The 27,315-nt window shown below is 44.2% G+C and overlaps 1 protein-coding gene across 1 annotated transcript in view; it reads left to right on the top strand.

Annotated features, from left to right (window-relative positions):
- The window catches only part of ADAMTS6 (ADAM metallopeptidase with thrombospondin type 1 motif 6), a 460,987-nt gene extending 436,191 nt beyond the window's left edge, over positions 1 to 24,796 (top strand). The window contains exons 23-25 of the mRNA XM_075326191.1: positions 3,907 to 4,083; positions 7,028 to 7,184; positions 22,855 to 24,796. Coding sequence (XP_075182306.1) covers positions 3,907 to 4,083; positions 7,028 to 7,184; positions 22,855 to 22,964 — 444 coding nt within the window. The 3' untranslated portion in view covers positions 22,965 to 24,796. The remainder of the gene's footprint in view (positions 1 to 3,906; positions 4,084 to 7,027; positions 7,185 to 22,854) is intronic.
- Positions 24,797 to 27,315: the final 2,519 nt, after the last annotated feature.

Raw genomic sequence — 27,315 nt, forward strand, 5'->3', positions numbered from 1 at the left:
AAGAAGGTTTTTTTTATGTTCTAAGCACATGGAGACACATCATTTATGGGATTTCTTACATGATGGACTCCTAAATATTTATTAAGTAGAGTTATAATGTCTAACATTGCTCCAGTGTTAGGGTGAGATTGACCTTGGAACGTCTGATATCCTTGGCAGCAGCAAGCTAGGGGAGTAATTTGAGATTTAGATGTTCAAGACGGCTTCACTGGGATTTTGAATATCTCAAACAGATGGTTTATCAGGAAACGTGTTACAAGGAAAAACTTTACTGCTAAATAAGAAAACAAAATGCTTTGATGACCAGGGGGCATCATCTGATGTTGTGCAAGTCCTTCTATAGAAAGCCCACTGAAATCTATGAAAAGGACGTGATGAATGTTTCACCAATCATGTCGGCAATGTCTTTGCATTTTTAAGGGAATGCCCAATAATAATTCCATAACTTGTCCTGTGCTGCCAGATTCTTCATAATTCTGCTGAGATGATTAGATTGTATTTGTGACATGTATGACCAGCAGTGGTGGAACGGTCACAGGGATTGTGAATACAAGCGGGGCTGGATGTGCGTCCGAGAGTGCACATCCAGCTGAAATGCATTTCAGCACAGACACCTGCCGGGTCCCTGCACTACGATACATGCTGCTGGCCAAACAGAAGAACGCAGAATTCATCGGCGTCCCAGTGACTGAGGGCGGCGCACGACAATGACGTAATGCATTGCCATAGCACAGACACAAACGAAAGCTGCAGGCTTCTGCTCGCTGGCTAGACAGGAGGAGACTGCGCAACGTGGTAGTAGGGGAGGGTGAGTACAATGGGTTTTTTTTGCGTTAGAACAGAGACATATTTACCAGAAAGGAGACAGTATATACCAGGAGAGAGACAGTATAAACCAGAAGGGCCCCAGGAGGGGACTGTATATACCAGGAAGGAAACAGTATATTTCAGGAGGGTCGCAGGAGGGGGACAATATATACCATTAGAGAGACAGTACATACCAGGAAGGCCCCAGGAGAGGGACTGTATATACCAGGAGGGAAACCGTATTGTGTTTGTCTTTTTTGCTGCTGCATCACACTGTTGACTCATGTGTAGTCTGTGATCTATTAGTATACTTACGTTTTTTTTTCCACACCTCCTGTTGCTTAGCTCTATTCTTCTCACTTTGTAGATTTTGGTTTTGGTTTTTTTTCACAAATGTAGAATTGTGCATTTCTCCCTGTTAAGTACCTTTTTATCAATTGTTGCCCATGTTCCAGCTTATCTAGATTCTTCTGAATCCTTTCTCTGTATTCTCAAGTGTTAACTATTTCTCCTAGCTTTGCAAAGTCTGCAAATTGGATTAGTTTACCTACAATTCCCTTATCTAGATCATTTTTAAAATAATGCTAGACAACACTGGAGCCAAGACAGTCTTGTGATACCCCACTTAAAACACTCTTCCAATTGGATGTGCAACCATTTATTACCACTGAGCCAGTTATGAATCCACCTAAGCGTAACCTTGTCAATCCCATACTTGGTCATTTTATCAATAAGGATAGTATGAAATACTTTATCAAATGCTTTGCTGCAATCAAGATACACTATATCTACTCCATTTTCCTCATCCATCCAGTCAGTGATTCCATCTTAGAAGGATATTAGAATAGTCTGTCATGACTTGTTTGCTACAAACCCATGCTCGCTCTGGTTAATGACTTTATTCTTTTTCAGGTACTTGCATACATGCTGTTTAATAACTTGTTCAAAGATCTTTCTTGGTATAGAAGTAAGGCTCACTGGCCTGTAATTTCCTGGCTCCATCCTTCTTTCCTTTTTTGAAGATAGGGACAATATTTGCGATTCTCCAATGTTCTGTGACTTCTCCTGTTCTCCAGGAATTTTTGAAGATTCTGAATAATAGTTTTGCAATTTCTTGTTTTCTCTTTCAGTATCCTAGAATGTTAAAATCTGGATTATGAGATTTCAATTCATAAATTTATAGATAGTGTGGATTCTTTTATTCCATTGGTAGTACAGTGAAGATCAGTTGATGTGACATTTTGCTTTCTTAGAGAACTCAGATGCATAATGGAAATTTAAAAGTTGTGCCTTCTCAACGTCATTTTTGACCTTCACTCTATTAATCCTGTAAAAATTCTACTGAATCTTTGACTTTCCTTTTGCTTTTTACTTAACCCCAAAATCCTTTTTTCATTGCTTTTGGTCTGTCTTGCAGGCCACTATTCATTACTGGATTTAGGTTTTCTAACTTTTTCCCTGTAGTCCCTGAAAACAGCATTATATTCTTCTTTAGATATGCCCTCTTCTTTCCATTTGATATACATTTCTTTTTTCCCTTTTTGAGCGTTGCGTTTAGTGCCTTTTCATGAACGTTTTGTAGCCTATACATCTGAAAAAGACGTTGTAAGGAGACTTAGGCCATGAAATGCTCCTCTGGTAAATTAAATATGCGAATTGCCTTTTCGGAGAGGAAGAGTGCCATCTACTGGAAGTAGCAATCCTAAAAGTCAATATCAGCCCTTTTAAAGGGAACCTGTCAGGTGCAATATGCACCCAGAAGCATGAGCAGTTCTGGGGGCATATGGCTACTCCCTGCCTAACTGTCCCTGTACCTAGTAACATGGATAAAGAGATCTTTAGAAAAAGTATTTCTAAAGATCCGTTATGATATGCTAATGAGCGCAGGGACTAGTCCAATTGTGTTAGTTCATGTACTGATTCCGCCCTCTCAGCATGTTAGCATATTCAATACAGCGTTATCAGTGGTGATGTGCGTACCTGTGTCCGCTGTTACAGCTGATCAGAAGTCCCAGCACTTCCGGTCATGCGCACTAGACCTCTCTGAAGCCGGGACACATTCTGATCAGCAGTGACAGTGGACACAGGTACGCACATCACTGCTGATGACGCTGCATTGAATACCATGTTAGCACGCCCCTGTGGCCATGCTAACATGCTAAGAGGGTGACATATTAGGGGGAACTAATGCCCTTATGACTAGTCCCCTCGCTCATTAGCATATCATAAAGGATTTTTAGAAACGCTTTTTCTAAAGATCTCTTTATCTATGCTACTAGATACAGGGACAGTTAGGCAGGAATTAGCAATATTTATCCAGAACTGCTCATGGTTCTTGGTGCATATTGCACCTGACAGATTACCTTTAACAATCTTTGCTACACAATTTATGCTACATGCACACGTTGAGTATTTGGTGAGTTTTTTACCTCCGTATTTGTAGCCAAAGCCAGGAGTGGAATAATCAGAGGAAAAGTATAATAGAAACATTTTGCCGACTCCTGGTTTTGGCTACAAATACTGAGGTAATCTATGTAAATACTTAGACATTAAAAGTATCACTCCTGGAATACTTTAGTCATATTTGAGGCATAAGTATTTACATCGATTTTTCTGGCTAACATGGTACATCAAAATACTGAGGTAAAACACTCCCCAAATACTCAACATTGTGTTTAAAGCCAAACCAAAATCTATATATGCTGAAATGTGTTTCAGGGTGTTTCCCATCCTCAGTGCAAAGCAAGCAATCAAGCAGTATGAGAGGCCTCGTAATGGGGTTTAAAGGGTAATGCCTCTTCTTGTGGAGAGTGGCATGTCTGACCGTGACCAATGACTGACATGCTGTGACCAATTTTCAAACCTATATACAGTATTAATGAAATGCATGAACATTTTTTGATCAAAAAGTGTATAGGCCATAAACCATCGACAGGGGGACCTCATTGAATGGATCCTGATCCTTGTGACTTGACGCTCTATGTGCCTATCCAGGCCTCAATAAGCTGGATCCACCTTAGACTTCAGCAGTGTTTGTGATACTTTACTTTTAATAAAGACGAACATAATTAAATTCTGCTTTTTTTTTTTCTTTTCAAGTGTACACCTAAATGTGGACCTGGATTTAAGCATCGAATTGTTCAGTGTAAAAGCAGCGACCTTTCCAAAACCTTTCCATCCACAAGCTGCATTGAAGAGAGCAAACCCCCAGTCCGGATACGCTGCAGTTTGGGCCGATGTCCTCCACCTCGATGGGTTACAGGCGAATGGGGGCAGGTAGGTAACCTGTAATATTTACTGTATATATGGGCTGTCCAACTAGAACATTGTTTGTCTCGATGTTTAGAAGATATAGACACACTTAGAAATGTACACACATGTAACAGATCTGAATTATGTTATTTGAAGGGAAACTTCACAGTGGATATATTTTAGATTTCTGAGTCACCAGTTGTAATATCTAGCATATTTTCCATACTTTTTTGATATTATAAGTTGTCCTTTGTTTTTAGTGTTTGGTTCCTCTTCCTGTACATGGAAACTGTCGACCAGCTGATGATCATCAATCTGTTTTTCTTATAGTGCAGTGTTTAAAGTCTGATAGGATAATACGGTCTTGGTGTGAGGGAATTGAGGATCTGACTGACTTATCCTGTTAATAAGTGAAGCCGATAAAGAATTAAATAACCCAAATAAAAAAAACCCATTATGTTAAAAATTAACTTAAATCATGTGCATACAAACATTCCGCAGATTATTATTATTTATTAATATATCACCATTTATTCCATGGCACTTTACATGTGAAAAGGGGTATACACAGTATGGAATACTCAGTGGAGCTCAGTGGAGCTCTGATGTCCCTTCGAGCGTCAGGGCACCACATGTGTAATATGCCGGCTAACTGTGTGGACCAGAGGTTAATTTCAATACAGTTCTTTGAAACTGTGAGTGAGACTATCTAGCCTCTTTCTGTGTCTCATAGACTTGTATTGAAAAATACAAAAAGTGACCTCCTCTCCACCCAGCAACCACTGTGTGATATGGCAGATCACAAATGCAGTCATGTGACACCGGAGCGCCAGTTGATATGGCGGAAGACAGCGACCAGCGAGTATGTCACTACCACCATGACTCTTACACACATGATCCCTAACAAATGGGCAAATAAAAAAGGATCCCTAGATCTGGAATCTCTTACACAGAATCTAGCAGGATAGACATAGCCAGGACCTATTGTCCAGTGTCGCTCTTTAATAACATTTTGATGCCCTGGTAATGCAATTACAATTATGCTCCAAAGATAATCAACACCACTAGTTAATTATTACAATTTTTTTTTAGAAATACTGTATTGGTGTTATCTACGGATAAATTAAGGATTATTTAGCTTAATGTAAAAGTGAAAGTTTTTAAATACTTTCATTAGACAATAATGCTTACTGTGCACATTTTGGTCAACTAGTGCATGCCCTATCACAGTACCTATTATAATATAATTGTTACTTACTGCTCTACATATTGTTAGATTGTCCCCCGAATTTCTCCTTTTAATTTTTCTTAGTGGAGTCTCCCGATTCCTGGGGTGGTCCCTAGTTTGGTTTAAGTCTAGACATTGATTATTTTTTTTAATTGTTAAAGGAAACCTGTCACCGGTTTTTCGGCCTATAAGCTGTGGCCACCACCATTGGGCTCTAATATACAGCATTCTAACATACTGTATATAAGAGCCCAGGCCACTGTGTACAACATAAAAACACTTTATAATACTCACCTAAACCGGTCGCTGCGGTGGATGTGGCTCAGATGAGCGTCTTTGTCCTCTGGTGCCGGTGCTGCCTCTTTCGGTCATCTTTGTTGCTGCCTATGTCGTCCTTCTGAAGCCGCAGTACATGACACATTCGACGTCAAACACACTCGCCGGCATTCAGGTCCTAAGCAGGCGCACTTTGATCTGTCCTGAGTAGGGCAGAACAAAGTATTGTAGTGCGCATGCACGGGACCAGCGAGTGTGTAGGACGTAGACGCGTCATACACACAGGCTTCAGAAGGAGGACGAAGATGGCCGAAAGAGGAGGTGTCGGCATCGGAGAACAAAGACACCCATCTGAGCCACATCCACCGCAGCGTCTGGTTTAGGTGAGTATTATAAAGTGTTTTTTTTTATGTTGTACACAGCGGCCTGGGCTCTTATATACAGCATGTTAGAATGCTGCATATAAGAGCCCACGGGTGGTGCCCGCAGCTTATAGGCCGAAAAAACAGTGACATGTTCCCTTTAAGTTTGTGTGCTTGACCCATTAACTCGGAGTGTTGGCGTCCAGATTCTGCCAATCTTTGGGTGCAGTATTGTATACCGCTTTGATTTGCAATTGTTATAGGGTTCCAAAGCTTCGCCAAAATTTCTGATTGTGCCTAAAAATGTGGTTTAAAAAAATAAAGAAATAAAATAAAAAATAACAAAAGTATTCTTGTAATAGCAGATCCTCATGAAAATAAAGTTGTTTTGACCTAATTGTTTTAAGGACTAATTTTTAGTAATTAGAGTTGTCTGGGACTATTTTATTTTAACTCAAAAAGTCCAAAAAGTAACAGACAAGTAGCTGGTAACTACCTGCCCGTTTTACCTGGTGCCAGCTCCTAGCAGTCACAGACCTCTCCTGTCGGCTATTCTGCTGCTTCACGTCAGTAGAGCAGCTCCTTCTCTGCTGCTCTGCTCTGTTGATGGGGCATGACTGGTAACATCATGCTGATTGACAGCTGACTCATTGCTACCTAGCTGTGGGGAGACGGCTGTCAATAAGCATGATGTCGGCAGTCACGCCACAACAACCGAGCAGAGCGGAAGAGGAAGCGCTACTCTGTTGACAAGAAACAGCAGAAAAGCCGACGAGACCAGTCTGTGCTGGCAAAGATCTACGCAGGGCAGAACTGGAAGGTAGTCAGTGACTACCTGCATGTTAGTTCTTAGGCCCATAGTAAAAAAAAATAAAATAGTCCTGACCCCCTTTAAATCTTTTATGTGATGCCTCATGAGTTAATAAAATAATAAATCTATTCATGAGATTGGACTCAAAATGTTCCTACAGTCGGAGCATTGAATTCCTGTTTTCTCGTAAAGTGGCTCATTTGGTGACAGCTGGAGATGTCTTAGACTTCGGTGTAAGTTTTGTAAAGTGTATATAATGACTTGTCGCCTTTCTTTTTCTGTGTTCTTCAGTGTTCTGCACATTGTGGTCTGGGCCAGCAGATGAGAACAGTGCAGTGTCTTTCATATACGGGACAAGCATCGAATGATTGTCCAGAAAATGTTCGCCCTCAGTCAATGCAGCAGTGTGAAAGCAAATGTGACAGCAGCCCGATCTCTAACACAGAAGGTGAGTGCGAGCTGCGCCTGGTTCTGTCTCCTCGGAGCTTGTGAAGCATGGTAATCACCGCATCTTCCAGAGAAGGTTCTGTAAGTGAGGCAAGTCAAATACTTCATAAAGCAGCCGCGAGACAACGAAAAACACGCACATTACTGGTTTTCATTTCCTTCAACATGGTGAGTCAAGAGGGACCTGGAGTAGACTAAACTTCTTCATGGCTGCAGTAATTCTTTATAAAATACTTCAAATATTACTGCAGCCACAAGCAGCAGATTTATGAGAACAATGGAGGACGCAAGGAGGAGGAGAGCAGATACTTGTAAGAAGCCTCAAGCCTCACATCTTTAAATTGTAAATGGGACTTTTAGTTCCATGGTTACACATAGTCACCGGTTTTCAATGACGTGTGCAACACCATTGTTGCTTATAGAATGTGACATTTAAAGATGTGGACATGTAGCACCCAGATATATGGGATTCCGGGCAGTGTCTCTATTGGGAATGTCACAGTGGTGGCCGTTACCCAGTTCCGTGCCCTTTTTGTAATGGGGACATTTACAGGGGATTATTTGGATAAAGTTTATTCGTGATGCCACTTGTGGTGTTGCGGCTAAGTATAGGGAGCCGCCGCTGCAGAATGTCTCTACTGGGGCTGGCGGTATTGGCATCTAGTATAGTAATCCCACCGCAAGTAGGGTATTGCCCCAGCTGGGTGTATGGTGTGGTGGGCATCGAAAGGAGGAGTCCAGACAGGTATTCAGTGCAACTGGTTTACTCACTTTAATGTTAACTGGTTGCCCGAAGTCAGCTGGTTTCGCCTCCAAGTCCCATTTGTTTCAGTGCCAGTCTGGTTCTCTGGTACCTTCTTCCTGTGCACCTATCTCTGGTAAGTGGGTCCCCTTGGTATGGAACACTGGGGGTCCACGGTCTGTGGTTTGTCCACTTCTGTCTGCCTGTAGCGTGAACCCTGTGGAGATGGAGTCCCTGGTTCTGTCCCCGGTTCTCCCTTTGCTACTGAGTCTTCGAATTCTTTAGGGTCAGCAAGGTCCTTGATAGTCCCCTTTTTTGTTCAGGTGTTAACAGGTCTGCTAGACGCTCTTTCCTGTCCTAGGGTCCTGTACCCCGTCTGTGCGTAGATACGGAAGTACGCCACCATACTCCACCGGGAAGTACCTGTCCTGGGTACCAGGTCACCGTTAACCCGAGTCAGGGAGTCACTGCACTTCCACCTTCACACCTCTGCTGTCAACTCTAGACTTAAGCGAGCTTTACATGCTGCGATCTCGCTAGCGAGATCGCAAGCGATCGTACCCGCCCCCGTCGGTTGTGCCACACGGGCATATCGCTGCCCGTCGCGCACAACCTTGCTTACCCCCATCACACAGACTTACCTGTCCTGCGACGTTGCTCTAGCCGGCGATCTGCCTCCTTCCTAAGGGGGCGGATCGTGAGGCGTCACAGCAACGTCACACGGCAGCCGTCCAATAGTAGCAGAGGGGCGGAGATGAGCGGTACGTAAACATCCCGCCCACCTCCTTCCTTCCGCATAGCCAGTGGAGGCAGGTGAGGAGATGTTCCTCGCTCCTGCGATGTCACACACAGTGATGTGTGCTGCCGCAGGAATGAGGAACAACATCGCTAATGAGAGGTACATTTTTTGTTTTAGGACAACCTTTCCACGGCAAACGATTTTTGCCGCCTTTGCGATCGTTTTAGGTCGCACATAACTGTTACACGCTGCGATATCGTTAATGAAGCCGGATGTGCGTCACAAACAACGTGACCCCGACGATAATTCATTAACGATATCGTAGCGTGTAAAGCCTGCTTTAGACTTAGACTGACTTCCTGTGTTCCCGAGTACTCTCCAAAGTCTGCCCCTCCCACCTGGTCAACTAGTGGACTGGAATGGCTCCACCTCTAAGTGGCCATCCATGGTCCCACCCTAGCTAGATACCATTGTATGGGGGATTGTTGAGGAAAACTGGGATTACCTTTGGTTTTTATTTTTAGTGTTACCGGCACTGGGGTTTTGGGTCCCTAAGGGGTGTAGGCCCCTCATCTTAGTGGGGAAGCAGAACTTTGTAGTGCCCTGAGGGCTTCAGGGGCGCTACAGACACCTTATGGAACTTTAAAAATGTTTTATTGTTTGGCTTTTTTGGCTATTGTTTCTCTGCTGATTGCCGGCTACGGAATGAGTTAACTTAGCATCCGTCAGTGAGCTTGTTGTGACTGGGAGTTTGTAACCGGTCTTTTACCGAGCTCCTCTCAGCTGATTTAGGACAACAAGCCAAATCTAAGGCGAGCTGAACTTTCATATCATAAATCAGCTCAGAGACGTTCCATATAAGACAGATATTGTGCTTCAAACTTTCATCAGAACGAGCTCACTTATGGATGCTTAGTTAACTAATTCTGAAGCAATATAGAGGCAATAGAAGGCAAATGGTGCAACATTTTTAATAAAATTAATTGAAAATATTATTTTAAACACAAAATACACATATTTAAGTGATAAAAAAAAATTGGAGGTGGCTCAATCCTTATAAATTATTTGTTGAAATCAAGCACATGTATATTTTTCAAGATCTTTTTGGTGACATTTTTATTCTGGCCAGTGAGCTTCATAACAGACTGACACTTCCTAAGTGTAGAGTTCTTCTTTCGGTGGTCGTCTTAATGAGATGGCTATTTCTTCTTACATTTTAATCGAATCTATGAGGATTTTTTCCTCAGTGCAAACAATGTAGGATGCACCAATAGATCATTTAGAATTAAAGAAGACTTTCAACACTTTTTACATACTAAATTTGATACTTACTGCTGAAAAACTGTCTAAATTTTCAAAAATATCATTGTGGAGATATTAGCTTGTAAAATTAACATGGTAATTTCCCCCTCAAACGAGAGCATTACCACAGTTTCTACACTGAGGGATTTACTTTTTGCCGTGTATGATGAAGCCCAATCATAAGAAGGCAGCGTCATACAGGAGAAAAGGAAAAAAGGAATTGCCCCCAAAGAATGTTAGAACCTGTTTTCCCAATGTACCTTGATAACTTTCACATGTTTAACCAGGTCAAACTGAGATCTCACTGCTTGTGTGGTGCCCCTGAGGCTCTGGTCGCCACAGGGTATTGCATCTCAATTAAGTTGAAGTATCTATCTCAAGTAAGTAGGGGGTTAACCACCGTTGTTCCACAAACACACACTACATACAGCTTAGGAGCCTTCACATAGGGTGAGTTGGCTCAGGGTTGGCAGGGGGGTGGTCATAACGGTCATGGGGCTTCCCGGTCACTGAAACCAGCCACCTGGGGTAGAAATAGGCGCAACACACTCACATCAACACAAAAATAGACCCGTCAGGACCATAGTTCTGGCAAAACATCTCTGGAAAACCTGGACTTTACTGGGCCCAGGGGCTTGGAGCAGGAGCTCAGCTAGGGTACCTAACTGTGGAAGGGGACACCCTATAAATAGGACTCTCACTCCTTCTCTCTCAAAACACCGGTGGTGACCCCTTTTTTGATCTGGGATGGACCAGAGCCCATCATGGCAGTGACCAGTGTGACCAGGCTGGCAGCTGAAGTTGTGAGTAAACTATACCGTTAACTCGCAGAGACTGTGTTGGCTCATCCTTACCGGCGCCGCCGCCGCCCAGCGCTTAGGCACTAACGGCCATTGCACCACATCTAACCTCATCATGTCCCCGGGGCCCGCTCCGCCTGTGGGGAGCAACACCATCCCGGCTGCCATAACACCAGCCCTGGTGAGGAACCTGGCAGCGGCGGCTATTACCTGACTACATACCACAGGTGGCGTCACAACAAACTTTCACAAATACCCTGCTTCCCCCACTATTTACTGTATGCGTCGGAGCAACGGAACCAGGCAAGGCCACCCCATGACAACGCCTGACCAGACCTGAAACGGCCCGGCGACGACTAGGTTAACCGCCTGCCCCGTGGGGCGCTACACTTGCAGTTACTGAAAGGACAAGGGAAGGGAGGGGAGAATAGCTGTTCTGCAATGTCGGTACATACAACATTTTGCATGTATCCCAGTCATAACGGAATCTTTACCGGTACCTGCCATAAATATAAAGTGGTGTATTTTACATGCTATGCTAGGTACCTAGGTATCCCAGATTCCTAAGATACATGCAGAGTCTTCTTACCTAATGATACATATCCCCGCTCTCCTCAAGTTATGGCAGTGAGATCTTAGCACAACAGAGTTATACACTGAAACAAAGGGCAACAATGTTTACCTGCCCAGGTCACAGAATCAAATGCACTAATAGGATGCAGCAAAACCCCTTAATAGAGATGGAGGCAACAGGTGCAAAACACTGATGGAGCAACCACTAACACACTGCCAATCCATGGAGGGGGTGATTGCTTAGTATTAAAATTGCACATGAATGGCTTGCATAGGGCACCGTTCACACATCTCGGTGCATAGTGTCTGGCTTACAGCCTATTGATGACACCCATGCTGTTAGACTAGACGGGCTGCCCGCCACTATATAAGTGCACCACACAGGAACAGAGACCCTAGTTTACAAGGCCTGAATTAATGGGCCTGGCTGCATTCTGTATAAAAAAAATATATATGAGGTATTAGTTGATACCAAAATACCAAATTTTAGCCAAAATACAGATGCTCACAACCCAATGTCAAGGGTCCTCATGTCTTGCGAGTCCCCACACTAAGGGGTACTTTGCACGTTGCGACATCGCTACTGTGATGTCGTCGGGGTCAAATCGAAAGTGACGCATATCCGGCGCCAGTAACGACGTCGCTACGTGTAAAGCCTAGATGCGCCGATAAACGATCGCAAAAGCATCGTAAATCGGTGATCTGTGTAGTGTCGGTCATTTCCATAATTTTGCTGCAGCGACAGGTACGATGTTGTTCCTCGTTCCTGCGGCAGCACACATCGCTGTGTATGAAGCTGCAGGAGCGAGCAACATCTCCTTACCTGCGTCCCGCCTGCAATGAGGAAGGAAGGAGGTGGGCGAGATGTTTACGTCCCGCTCATCTCCGCCCCTCTGCTTCTATTGGCCGCCTGCCGTGTGACGCCGCACGACCCGCCCCCTTAGGAAGGAGGCGGGTCGCCGGCCAGAGTGACGTCGCTGGGCAGGTAAGTGCGTGTGAAGCTGCCGTAGCGATAATGTTCGCTACGGCAGCTATCACAAGATATCGCATCTGCGACGGGGGCGGGGACTATCGCGCTCGGCATCTCTACAATCGGCTAGCGATGTCGCAGCGTGCAAAGTACCCCTAAGAGTTATACATGTGAGTCTTCCCAGATCACAGTGAGAAAGCCAATTCAAAGATTCTCTGGCGGTGCTCCCTTTTTTTTGCCTCCCAGTGACTCTGCCTTCTTATGATTGGGCAAATTCATACAGTGGAAAAAGTAACCGCCCCCAGAAAAGAATCTATGAATGCCTCTTTGGTTGAGGGGGAAATTAGCATAGAAGCTAACGGAGATAAGAAATAAAAAGAAAACTAACTTTTATTTAGCTCTTCAGCCACTGTATCTTGATGTATCAAAATTACCATTTAAAAAATAGTGAAACGTCCTATTTAAAGGAACAATATTGTATAGGCAGAGTAGCTATTAAATGGGTTGTCCCGTTCTAAGTAAATGTTTGTCCCTTAGCGCAATACAAATACAACTGAAGGGGGACACGTGTATTTACAAAAATCCTGAAATCATGTCAGCCATGAATACTTAGTCCTGTAACAGTTTTGACCTCGGAGCCTAGAAGAATGCAACGGGGTGAAAGATTGTTTATTAGTTGGGAATATTTAGTGGTCATTTCACTGCTTAATTTATGTATTTGGAGCCAGAATAGGGGAGAATCTGACCCGTCCATTGTGAGGATTACATTACATATTTGTTGAAAGTGAAGTGCAGACAGTGTGCACCGCAGGATTTTTATGTTACCCATAAACATTTGTGAAATATACATAACCACCGCAACCACAATATGTGAGTCCTCCTGAGACCTATGTAGTCTGCTCCTGCTTTATGCTGGCTGGTTAGTTTTCATTTTTTTAGTTTTATTTTATGGTGCCATATTACAGTCTCATGCAACACCAAACTTGTGTCCATGAGCCCTAAGTGAGCGGCTTGATCGTGATTGTCTCTGCTATAATGGCCTCTCCCATGCCAATCAGTTGCTGATCTACAATCTGTAACAAAAATAGTTCTACCTTAAAAAAGAAATCTCAACGCTTTTCCTAACAAAAAAATAATAAAGAGATCATGCCAACATATTGTACTATGTAAGACGAGGATTACTGACTAGACATGAGTAAATGATTTGCAGGGCACTAGTTTATCACAGAGCCCCCTACTTGCTAGAATCCTAGATGCCTACACTAATTTGTAGGCCTAAAGTGACATAATTGTAGGGGTTTTGCCCTTGTGAACAGTTAAGAATACTGTGACGTTAGGAGACAGTGCTCCCCTTGTGTTTTGTGGACTAGCCGGCTGAGTTGGCGCCATCTCTGAGCTGTGTAGATGGACTAACCTTGCCCAAAAAGTGCTGAAATAAAAGAAAGAGCTGAAAAAGGAGATGTCTGGTCTCCTAAGAGAGGAAAGATTGCCTGAGATCTGTCCGAAAACGGAGGGTGGGAGAGAAGTGCAGTGTTGGGCTGTGAGAGCGAGACTGCAAGCCGGGCCATGATAGAGCCCTGGTAGCCATCAAGTCATTACTGGACTTCAAAACTCCTGAGGTCGGCGATCCCGGAGGTGAGAAGAGATGCAATCCAGACAAGTCAAAGAACCCCAGGTCTGTGAAAGAAGAGAAGCTCCTGCTTGTCCTGGAAGGAAATTGCGCATCGACGGGCCATCTGAGCATCGCGGCATCAAGCTCCCGGGAGTGAACTTGATCCTCCTCAACAATACTGCATCCTTTACCGGTGTGCACACCCAAAGGGGTTTAGTGTAGGTCTCAGTAGTTAGAGCGTGGTAGCCATGTTGCTCTTTTACCAGAGGCCAGTTATGTTGTTAGTGCCATGTAGTCACAAGTAAGTTCTCCTTGTAAGGTTTACCATTGTATTGATACTTGTAAAAGTTCGGGCGATGCTGGGTTGGTGTGGCCCAGCTAGAATCTGCAGTGTTTGTTAACTGTACAGTTGCCAAACTATATTTCACAGTTAATTTACACCTATATGTCTATTAATAAAGCGGCGTCCTTGTTTCTGTACTCTCCCCTCCTGTAACCTAATTGAACGCTGCCTAGAGGTGGTATTTCTGCCACCGCTTCATCATCATTGTGTTGTGCCGCACACATGATGTCACACCAAGCTTATTAATCAGAAAAGGTGTTGGGGATTCCGGCAGATAGGAAGCGGTTCCCAGGGTTCCTTTCCGGCAGCCACAAACCGGGGACTAGAGTCTTGCAAATAATTTCGCTGATCTCTATTCTGAACACATTATCATATGTTTTCTCTATTCTTTCATGACCCCAGCCCTGTAAAATTAGGATTTTCAGTCTCCATACCTGCATTATTGGTGCAAAGAATTGCAGTTTGCCAGACTCATAAAGTCATATCTTGAAAATCTTTCTCTTTCTATCCATTGTGTTAGAAGCACAATATCTTGGACGCTATCAAACAATTTGCCTATAAAACGCCTCATAAGACGAGAAAGTTTCCAGTCTCTGTTTCAGTAACCATTCAAGGAGCATCTATAGACAGCTGATATTTCCTTCCTTGCCGTGATCATTATTTTGTGAACTCTATAGCTCTCCTTAGGATCCTTTCCTAATTCCTTTGTCGCATTCAGCTCACCATAAACCGCAGGATATTGACTTTCTCCCAAGCTCTGAACAATCAGTTCCACATATAGAATGATAAGCTCAGTTACTAGTGTAATTTATAGCCAGTTATAACACCCCAAATGTAGCAGATGCTTTTGCGCTTGGCAGTTTGATACAAAAACCTTCACGTTTTTCTCAAGAAGACATTTTTATGATCCAATTTCTATCAATATCAGTAGACTTTGAAGAGGAATTTGGGTCATTTTTACGTAAGCCACAGATCATTTAAACCCTAACTAATGGAAGTGGCATGTAGAAGTGTTGGTGTCCTGTGCAAATCCACCAAAACTCGCTTTGTTCCCTTCCTATTCAAGTCGGGGGAGAATCTCCATTCACTTAGAATCACAGGAGCAGCATATCTTACTAATAAGTTGTGATTTCTTTAGTTTCTGAGTCCTGAGCAGAACACTTTACCGGCCATTGTTAGACTCCTTGCATTTCCTCTACTCTTTTTAACTACTATTTTTTAACATTTACCAGGTTGAAAAAAAGTTTAAAACTATTCTTATAACAACTCTGAACAAAGTGATCCCTGTCTTTGAAGAAGTGTTTTTTCTTTCCTCTAAGGGCTCTTTCACACTTGCGTTGTGCATCATCTGTCACAATGCATTGTGTGACACATGGGACTGATGCCTTGCAAATAGTGTGATAACAAAGGCAACGGATTCCTGTGAAATAACGCGTTGCGTTAAGTTTTCTTTCGCCGAGAGAGAGCCCATCATCACCGCACACACCCCGGCACTACTGCACCCATAATCACCACACACACCCCGGCACTACTGCACCCATCATTACCACACACACCCCGGCACTATTGCACCCATCATCACCACGCACACCCCGGCACTACTGCACCCATCATCACTGCACACACCCCGGCACTACTGTACCCATCATCACTGCACACACCCCGACACTACCGCAGCCATCATCACCGCACACACCCCGGCACTACTGCACCCATCATCACCGCACACACCCCGGCACTACTGCACCCATCATCACCACACACACCCCAGCACTACCTCACCCATCATCACCGCACACACCCCGGCACTACTGCACCCATCATCACCGCACACACCCCAGCACTACTGCACCCATCATCACCGCACACACCCCGGCATCTACTGCACCCATCATTACCGCGCACACGCAGGCATTACCGCACCCATCTTCACCGCACACACCCCGGCACTACCGCTCCCATCATCACCGCACAAACGCAGGCACTACAGCCCCCATCATCACCGCACACACGCTGGCACTACAGCCCCCATCATCACCGCACACACCCCGGCACTACAGCCCCCATCATCACCGCACACACCCCGGCACTACTGCACCCATCATCACCGCACAAACGCAGGCACTACCACACCCATCATCACCGCACACACCCCGGCACTACAGCCCCCACCATCACCGCACACACGCAGCCACTACAGCCCCCACCATCACCGCACACACGCAGCCACTACAGCCCCCACCATCACCGCACACACGCAGCCACTACAGCCCCCATCATCACCACATACACCCCGGCACTACCGCTCACATCATCACCGCACACACCCCGGCACTACCGCACCCATCATCACCGTACACACCCCGGCACTACCGCACCCATCATCACCGCACACACCCCGGCACTATTGCACCCATCATCACTGCACACACGCAGGCACTACCGCACCCATCATCACCACACACAGCGGCACTACCTCAGTGATGTCCCCGCTGATAGCGCGATCCACTTCAGTTGCTGCGTGGAGCTCACAAGAGAGCGGTGGTGTTCTACGGCCGCTCCTGTCAGCTTCATATAGCAGAGCTGAAAGCATCGTGGGACCTCTGTGGATTACGTTGAACCTGCAGGGGTATTTGGGGATTTTAATAAAGTGTTGAAAGAGGGTGTTTTTTTGTCTTTTATTCCAAATAAAGGATTTTTTCAGGTTTATGTGTTTATTTTCTTTAACTTACAGGTTAAATGTTACACCTCGTGGCTCTCCTGTGGCAAGGAATGAGACAGTCTCCTTCCCTGCCACGAGCGCTCCTGCTCCGCAGCGCCGAAGGTCTGCCAGACTGCAGGAGAAACCTCCTCAGAGAGGCAGCACAAGGGTGACACCTAGTGGTACTCCTGTTGCAAGAAATGAGGCGGTCTCCCATTCCTTGCCACAGCTCCTCCTGCTCAGCAGCCTCGAAGGTCTGTGAGGTTGCGCAATGTGCAGAGATTTGCTGCTCAGGGAAGCAGTGAGACTCCCGTTATCTCTACACATTGTGAGACCGAGGATCCCGCCTCTATTTCCCAGAGGCAGGAGGGTGAGCATGTGCTATGCTTGGTGGATCCTGATTCGCCCACTGACGTCACACGGCTTGATGACAAGGCTGGTGACGTGGTGAATCCTGACTGGCCAGGCTGGGATGTCGTGGATCCTGATTGGGTCAAGTCCGTCATCTCCGCCTCGCGCCCGCCCTTGGCTGGAGCTACACCTCCTTAAAAGCTCCTCCTGCCATCATGGCGGCGCGCGACCGTCCTTCTATGTTTGGATGTCTGGCAGCGTGCTGCCACGCCACTGCTCAGGCATTATCTTCCTCTGTGGGCTTGGCCCTTGCTGCTTAGGCAGCACCTGGTTTGCAGGCCGTGTCCCTGCCTTGCTGCTCCGGCAGTAGCTCCTTCTACAGGCCGTGTTCCTGTCCCAGGTGAGCTCCTCGAGTCTCCACTGGACTCACCTGGTTATTGAAAGCACACGTGCGTGGGCACCTCTGTGCTACCCTCGTGCCATATTCTCGTGACTTCCACTGGCACACGTGCGTGGGCACCTCTGTGCTTCCCCGTGCAACAGGTACACCGAGCCGTGTGATCCCTGCCATACAACCCACACGGGTTAGGGCAGACCGGTGTACATAGATCGTCTGTGACATTCCAGACGATCGCTAGCAGCAACCCGCTCACTCTTCACCCACCATAGCAGCGGTCCCTTACACCGCACAGTGGACCTTGACCGGCGGAAGCTGTCCATTCCCCATCTTGGCACGCTTCCCCGGGTCCCCCTCGTAACAATTAATCATGGAAGGTAGCTCGGGAGACGCCTGCCATGATTAACCTAGGACTTAGTGGCAGCTATGGGCTGCCATTAATCTTTATTACCCCGATTACCACCGCACCAGGGCAATTTGGGATGAGCCGGGTAGAGTCCTGGGACTGTCGCATCTAATGGATGCGGCAATTCCGGGCGGCTGCTGGCTGATATTTTTAGGCTGGGGGGCTCCCCATAACTTGGGGCTCCCCATCCTGAGAATACCAGCCTTCAGCCGTGTGGCTTTATCTTGGCTGGTATCAAAATTAGGGGGGACCGCACGCCGTTTTTTCAAATTATTTATTTATTGTACTGCACGATATAGACCCGCCCACCGGCGGCTATGATTGGTTGCAGTGAGACAGCTGTCACTCAGCGTGGGGGCATGTCTGACTGCAACCAATCATAGACGCTGGTGGTCAGAAAAAGCAGAGAATACGAGATGGAATAATGAGCGACCAGCATTTTCAAAAGAGGAGAAGCCGCCAGAGCAGTATGACAGCTGTGCAGCGCCGCGCTGGTGATCGGTGAGTATGAGGGAGGGGGGAGAGAGACCAGGTGTGATTTTAAACGATTTAGATCGTTCTGCTGGACATGCTGAGCATGCTCAGTAGAACGTGACGGAATCTGTCAGCGGATTCCGCCGCTTAGCGCATTGCAGCGAAATCCGCCACCATAGACTATCATTAGACACCTTGGCGGATTCTAACGGAATCCGTCAAGATGCGTTATTTTAACGACCCAAAAAACGCTACATGCAGCGTTCCCTCCGCCCGACGCTGCATCAAAATAACGACTCAGCGTCATCCAGCGGATGCAACGCAGACACTTGCGTTATGGTGCGTCGCCAATACAAGTCTATGGAGAATAGCGCAGTGCATTAACGGACTGCGCTATTCTACATAGCAGCGGATTGCGGTGAACGCACGTGTGAAAGCGCCCTTATAAATATAAAATATAAGATGTATTTGGAATGAACATTTCCCATTGAATTCCTAGTATTTGGATAGATATAAACAAAAAAGGTGCTCCTGTAGCACCGGTTTCCGAGACCGGATCTTATGCACGATATGGCTTCAGAGGGGATTAAAAAAGACCAGGATGGTTGCCGCGTGGTGTGTGCTATTGCACCTCATATGCCCTTTAATCGAGACCCTGATTACAGCAGTGTGACACTTACTGGGCTGTTTTTTGCTGTTTCAAAACAATCAGTGTTTTATCAGCAAGTGATTATCATTACAGGACAATTGGCCTAGTGCCTGCCAACCACATCCCCAGCCCTGATTTAGTAGTTCTCCGTCACTATATACAATGTACACAGAAATCTGTGGACTAGGCCGGGGTTATACACACCTCAACAATTGAGATCTGCAGAAGGGAAAACTGTGACTCTATCATAACTTCTGAACCCAATATACTAAGTGATACATCGCTGGAATCAGGGTCTCTGCCTCTACGTAATGCAATTGTCAAATTACATAGGGAAAGATGAGACAGATACGGCCAAAGATGTACAGGTACATCCTTGGTCGTGAAGGGGTGAAAGGGAACCTGTCAGGTGCAATATGCAGCCAGAACCACGAACAGTTCTGGATAGATATTGCTATTCCCTGCCTAACCGTCCCTGTATCTAGTAACATATTTAAAGAGATCTTTAGAAAAAGTATTTCTAAAGATCCTACATCATATGCTAATGAGCGCAGGGACTAGTTGTAAGGGCGTTACTTCCCCAGACTAGTCCGCCCTCTTAGCATGGTTGTACGTCCACAGGGGTGTGCTAATATGCTATTCAATGCAACATCACCAGCAGTGATGTGCGTACCTGTGTCCATGGTGAACCCTGAAGCTGAATGCCCTGCACTTCCCGTCATGCGCAGTGTGAAGCCAGGTACGCGTCCCGGCTTCAGATAGGTCTAGTGCACATGACCGGAAGTGCGGGGCATTCAGCTTCAGCGTTCACTGCCGACACAGGTACGTGCATCACCGCTGGTGACGCTGCATTTAATCGCATGTTTAGTGTTCCCATGTGGGCATTCTAACATGCTAAGAGGGTGGGCTAGTCGGGGGAACTAACACCCTTACGACTAGTTACTGCGCTCATTAACATATTATAAAGAATCTTTAGAAATTCGTTTTCTAAAGATCTCTATCTATTCTACTAGATGCTGGGACGGTTAGGCAGGGATTAGCAATATGCACCCAGAACTGCTTGTGGTTCTGGGTGCATATTGCACCTGACAGGTTCTCTTTAAAAGGAATCTGCCAGCAGGTTTTTGCTACCTCATCAAAGAGCAACAGAGATCCTGAATCCAATTATGTATCATTTAAATTACTGGGTGCAGCCATTCTGACACAATCAGAATTTTTAGTGTTATCCATTTAGCAGAGCTGAGAGCTGTCCCCACCCACACCAGGCTCTCTATTGAGATAGAACATTGACAGTTAGGTGTCAATCAGAGGAGGGGGCATGCCGGACTGCCTTACAAGTGACATTGTAGTCCGAGCAATGTGAAGTCTTGCTGGTTAAACAAACATAGGAAAAAAGACAGGCATCCCTGCATTCTCTGAATTAACCCTTGCAGCATGCTGTCTTCAGCTCACACAACAAAAACCTGCTGACAAATTCCCTTTTAAGGACATGTTCTTTATTCATCTTGTATGAGACCATTACTTATTAATTCATCCAGATGTAGCCATGTTTGTGAAATGTCGAGAAATTTTGACTTTTTATGCAAATTTGTTGCCAATCACCTCATGTTAGTTAATGTAGTTATTATTATTATTATTATTATTATTATTATTACTTATTATTATAGCCCCATTTATTCCATGGCACTTTATATTTACATGTGAAAAGGGTATACATAAAAACAAGTACAATAATCATAAACAATACAATACACAGACAGGTACAGGAGGAGAGAGGTCCCTGCCCGCGAAGGCTCACAGTCTACAAGGGATAGGTGAGGATACAGTAGGTGAGGGTGGAGGTGGTCATGCGGCGCTATGGAGGACTGCGGGTTACTGCCGGTTATAGGCTTGGTGGAAGAGGTGGGTCTTCAGGTTCCTTTTGAAGCTTTTCAAGGTAGGCGAGAGTCTGATATGTTGTGGCAGAGGGTTCCAAAGTATGGGGGAGGCGCGGGAGGAATCTTGGATGCAATTGTGGGAAGAGGAGATGGGGAGTAGAGAAGGAGAATTTGTGAGGATCGTGGGATACGTGCAAGTAGGCACGTGGAGGCTTGGTCACACATGTAAGGAGGAGACAGGTAGGGGATGGCTTTTTTTTTTTTGTAGACAATGTTGTTAAATAAAATGATTTGTATGGTCTTTGATTTATAAACTAAGCTATTAATGTCTGGTTTATCCAATGTATTTTTCTAAGGTCTTTTTCTGGGATACCAGCAACAATAATGTATTTATACATCTTTGGGCATTACAGTACAAACCAAAAGTTTGGACACACCTTCTCATTCAAAGAGTTTTCTTTATTTTCATGACTCTAAAAATTGTAGATTCACATTGAAGACATCAAAACAATGAATAAAACTAGTGGAATGAAATACTTAAAGTGTGAAGCAACTGAAAATATGTTGTATATTCTAGGTTCTTCAAAGTAGCCACCTTTTGCTTTGATTACTGCTTTGCACACTCTTGACATTCTCTTGATGAGCTTCAAGAGGTAGTCACCGGAAATGGTTTTCCAACAGTCTTGAAGGAGTTCCCAGAAATGCTTAGCACTTGTTGGCCCTTTTGCCTTCACTCTGCGGTCCAGCTCCCCCCAAACCATCTTGATTGGGTTCAGGTCTGGTGACTGTGGAGGCCAGGTGATCTGGCGTAGCATTCGATCACTCTCCTTCTTAGTCAAATAGCCCTTACACAGCCTGGAGGTGTGTTTGGGGTCATTGTCCTGTTGAAAAATAAATGATGGTCCAACTAAACACAAACCGGATGGAATAGCATGCCGCTGCAAGATGCTGTGGTAGCCATGCTGGTTCTCTATGCCTTCAATTTTCAATAAATCCCCAACAGTGTCACCAGCAAAGCACCCCCACACCATCACACCTCCTCCTCCATGCCTTACGGTGGGAACCAGCCATTTAGAGTCCATCCGTTCACCTTTTCTACAAAGACACGGTGGTTGGATCCAAAGATCTCAAATTTGGACTCATCAGACCAAAGCACAGATTTCCACTGGTCTAATATCCATTCCTTGTGTTCTTTAGCCCAAACAAGTCTCTTCTGCTTGTTGCCTGTCCTTACCAGTGGTTTCCTAGCAGCTATTTTACCATGAAGGCCTGCTGCACAAAGTCTCCTCTTAATAGTTGTTCTAGAGATGAGAAGGTGTGTCCAAACTTTTGGTCTGTACTGTATATGTTTTGGTTTAATTTTGTAAGTCATGGTTAGTGTTTTGAACTGGAGTGGTTGGGTAATGGGAAGCCAGTGAAGGGGTTGGTAGAGAGGAGAGGTCGGGGAGTAGCGGGGGAACAGGTGGATTAGTCGGGCAGCATAGTACAGAACAGATTGAAGGGGTGTGAGACTGTTAAAATGGAGGCCACAGAGCTGGGGATTGCAGTAGGCCAGGTGGGAGATAATAAGGGCATGCACTAGTGTTTTTGCAGCTTCATGGGGAAGGAATTTACAAATCCAGGAAATATGAATGCGAGTCATATTATTTTGGTTGAAGGTCCTTAAAAAACGCCACAAAAAACAAGAGAATGATAATTCATCAATGTTTATATTGTTTCCCCTTCTGTTTTCCAGAGTGTAAAGATGTGAACAAAGTGGCTTATTGCCCGCTGGTGCTGAAGTTCAAATTCTGCAGTCGAGCATACTTCAGACAAATGTGTTGCAAAACTTGCCAAGGACATTGACCCCTACCACAGCAAGGCAAAGAGAGAGTATTGTTATCCACGGTCGAAACAGCGTCCCCTCCTCAGAAGGACGGAGAGGAATGAGATGGATGTCCTTGAAATGAGATAACCCTGTGTACAACATAACCACTCGTCAGCCACAACTGACAGGATTTCAATAGTATTTAACTTCTGTGAAGTGAATTTATTATCCAAAGTGCTGGACACCCCAACAAGGAGGAAAGCCAAATTGGAACAATGTCAAAACAGTCGAACAGAGCAGACTATGGAACGTTTGTGTTCGCACAACTACCACAATTGCCAAGCTTACCTCCTTGAACCATTTTTATTATGGACTTACAAATGACACTGAATCGATTTGTATTTAAACTTTTTTCTTTTTTTTTCTTTTTCTTTTTTTTTTTTCAAATGTAGCTGTTATGAATTGGTCTAAAAAGAGAGAAAATTCTTACGTCATAGCTAAAAATAAAAAAAAAATATAAAATATTTTATCTCAGTTTTACGGCACCACAGTTTAAGTTATAAGAAATGGGCTTTGAAATGTTATTTAAAAAAAAAAAAAAGCAATTATAAATCAAAAACTAAAATAAGTGTATTTTGTTATTCTGCCTGAATTTTTCAGCGTTTTCCTGTAATACTGCTGTGAAGCAATTTTACGTATATTATTTAAGATTATAAAGGTATTCAGTCGTCAGTATTCAGAGGTGCATCATGGAAAGCCTGCACGTCCTATACCGGGAATACATTTATAGCAATATATAGGTGTAGGTGACAGAAATTTTAAATCAGCTCAGAAAGATGTTTTTGAATGACTTTAGATCATAGTAGAGCACAATGGACTTCAGTTACAAGGGGCCACGTCCCCACATTTGAGACCCAGTTTGCTTTTGCATTTGCTCTGTACACACAAATTAATAGGACTGATCATACAATTTAACAATCCCAATGATTCCAAATTTTTAAGAAAATTTGGGGTTGATTCTAATTGTAAGGTCATGTTTAACCTTTGTCGGATTGAGCCCTAACTAGACTTTCCTTCAACCGGGGCAAAAGTGTAGTTCACTACCCTAGTGAACCACCACCGCTACAGTATTGCATTAACAGGGTTGTCTCATAAGAGTCAATTATGGCATATTCTTAGGATGTGCCATAAATGTCTGAGAGATGCTGGTTCCACCTCAGGAACTTGTATCTACCTCTAGAATGATGTTCCCCGAATCCACATTCTAGACCGCATCTGACTACCGGTGAGTGGAGAGGTGGTGACATATTCTCTATAGGAATTCCGAATACGGTTGAACAATTACTTTTGGCTGTATTTCATACCCCCTTTCCAAGGAATGGAGAGACACAGTGCATGCACCTTCACCTCTCCATTCATGGTCAGACACCGGTCAGGGCAAAGGATCGTGTGATACCATTCTGGAGATAGTTGCTAGTCCCAGAGGTGGGACCTGCATGTAGCAGACACTTATAAACTATGCTATCTATTTACCATAAGTGTCTCTCGTAAGACAACCTCTTTAACCTTTTACCCAGTTCAGATTTTTGCTTTGTATGTATTTTATAAAGATCAAACTGGGTTTGGATCCAACAAAGACCAAGGAGTGTTCTGGATTAAAACAGGGTCTGCTTTCTTCCAAAAACATCACCACTCCTATCCTTGGGCTGTGTCTAGTATAGCAGTCCACCTCTATTCCAGTAAATGGGATTGTACGATGATAGTGTAATAACAAGGATCTAAGGGGTAAGTTTTCTCCTTGTGGAGAGTGACTTGTCAGGTCTGGGATGCGAGTATGAGAAGACCTAAATGCCTAAAATGCTCCTTTGGGAAAGGAAATTTAGTGTGCAATATTGAATTTTAGGATTGCTACTTCCAATAGGTGGCACTAAAGTTCAAGTCATCTTTCTCTCTGAAGAGGCACTTCAGAGAGAAAGATGACTTGAACTTTAGTGCCACCTATTGGAAGTAGCAATCCTAAAATTCAATATTGGCCCTTTAACAAGTTTTGCCATATGACTTAGGATATAAGCTAAACCAGAATCTCAATTTGCAGACACCATGTTTTGGGGTATTGCCACTTGTCAGTGCAAAGTATGAGATCTGATTTGGCTAGGTGAGAGGCTAAGACTGGGATCTAAGGGAGAGGATTCTCATTGTGGAGAGTGACATGGAAGGTCTGGTATGCCAAATCGGAGCTCATGCTTTGCACTGACGAGGGGCAATACCCCAAAACACGGTGTCTGCAAATTGAAATTCTGGTTTGGCTTATATCCTAAGTCATATGGCAAGGCTCGTTAAAGGGTTGAGGGTTGATATTGAGGTAGGTGGCAATAGGTGGCACTAGAGTTCAAGTCCCCTTCCTCTCTGAAAGATAATTTACATAATGTTACAACAGACACAACCCATAGACAAGAGCGGTGGGTTCTGTATCTGAAAATGGGTTTGGGCTGCAATGACGGGCACAACAAACGTGGCGCTGTTTCTGGGGGAAGAGCATTTTTTCAACCTCCAAAGATCCACAGTTTTGCACTAATGAACAATATGATGGTCTAGGTACTGTGCAATGTCTGCTTCTCTGTAACTGAAGTCCACTGTGTATAGTTACCCATTTTGCGAATGTGAAAAATATAAGCAAGCATTTGTCATTGGTGCTATGTTTCTTATTAGGTAATAGAAATCTATTTAAAACCGGTTTCATGTTTCTCTATATTACTTTAGTTTCCATTATCTATTGTCCACTGTATAGTTCAGTGTGAAGTATAAATATGTCCCAAAAAGAACATTCTTTACTTTAACTGCTCCCAATTTGCCAGGTATCCTGGTCGCCTGTTGAAATGCTGCCATCTTTGCATCTAGCAGTCAGAAAATGTGTAAGACAATATTATTTTCCCATAAAGTCTTAAGCCGTGGAGAAGATCCATTGTGTGCTCAAATACGTGAAAATCTAATTTATATTTTTTTGTGTAAGTACAAGGGGTTGTCCACCTTTTTTTAGGTTTTCATTAAATACATATTTTGGGGGCTTAAAATCAGTTGTACAATTGGGTTCCATTAAAAACTTTGCATAGTTGGTTTTTATAGTTTTTTGTTTTCCCTGTATGTAAATATCTTCAGTAGGAAGCGAACTTAATCTCTGGCTCCTCCTATTGCATTTAGCAATCTTAAAAATCAATATTGACCCTTCATCGAGCCTGGGCACTATTTTGGATAAGAAGCCAAACCAAAAATGTCTTTTGCAGACACATGTTTTGGGGTGTTGCCCCTCCTCAGTGTAAAGAAGGAGATCTGATTTGGTTAGTGAGAGGCCTTTCACTTGTGGTGTAAGGGGGGTTTCCCTGCACATTCAACTTTGATGTGGTCTGTGGTCATAAAACAACAAATTCCTCATCCGACTATGATAGTGGGGTGACGGACAGATTATTTTTTAACTACTGTAATTTTGGTGCCAGCTATGGATGGTATAACACAGAGGCTATATAGAAGTCAATTTTTTTAATGGAACCCAAATGCAAAAATGATTTCCAATTAAAAGCATTTAAGTGAATGCCTTGACTAGTGTACAATCCCTTTAAAAGGCTATTTTCTTCTAAAAAAAAAATGTATGACATATTCATATGACGTCTATATGACTTTTCTAAAATCTCATATAGATGAATGGAGAGAGTGGCATACATATGCCACTACCTCTAGATTCACAGTGGATGCAAAATGGGGATGAGCTCTTGGGATGCGGTGGGACATCCATCTATTGATTATTCATAGCATTTCTAGTGGATGAATCATAAATGTTTAAAGAGGACCGACCACCAGGATTTTCATATATATACTAAAGCCAGTGCTATACTGGTGCTATCATGCTGATTCTATACATACCTGTAGTTGTGTGATCGGATGTATAGTTTCTGAAATACAGGCAAGTAAAATTTGTGAAGTGCACTGTTATTTGATGAGAGGTGCAACAGAATATCTAATAGGTGGGTTGTGTTTTGCTAGTTATTCCCGCCCCTGTCTGCCTGCCTGTCCTTCCTCTCTCAGTCTCTGATATTACAGAGTGAGGAAGGGGGGGAGGAAAGACAGCCATGCAAACAGGGGCGGGAAAAACTAGCAAAACCCGACTCACCTATTAGATGTTCTGTTGAACCTATCAATCAAGTAACAGAGCATTTCACAAACTTTACTTGCCTGTATTTGAGAAACTATACATCCAATCTCACAACTAAAGGTATGTATAGAATCAGAATGATAACGCCAATATGGCACTGGCTTTAGATTGTATAGGAAAATCCTAGTGACTGGTCCTCTTAAAGATGAGAATACCCCCATAATGTGGCATATATTCAGTAGGAT

The sequence above is a fragment of the Anomaloglossus baeobatrachus genome, chromosome 1 (assembly GCF_048569485.1).
Source record: "Anomaloglossus baeobatrachus isolate aAnoBae1 chromosome 1, aAnoBae1.hap1, whole genome shotgun sequence".
Lineage (NCBI taxonomy): Eukaryota > Metazoa > Chordata > Amphibia > Anura > Aromobatidae > Anomaloglossus > Anomaloglossus baeobatrachus.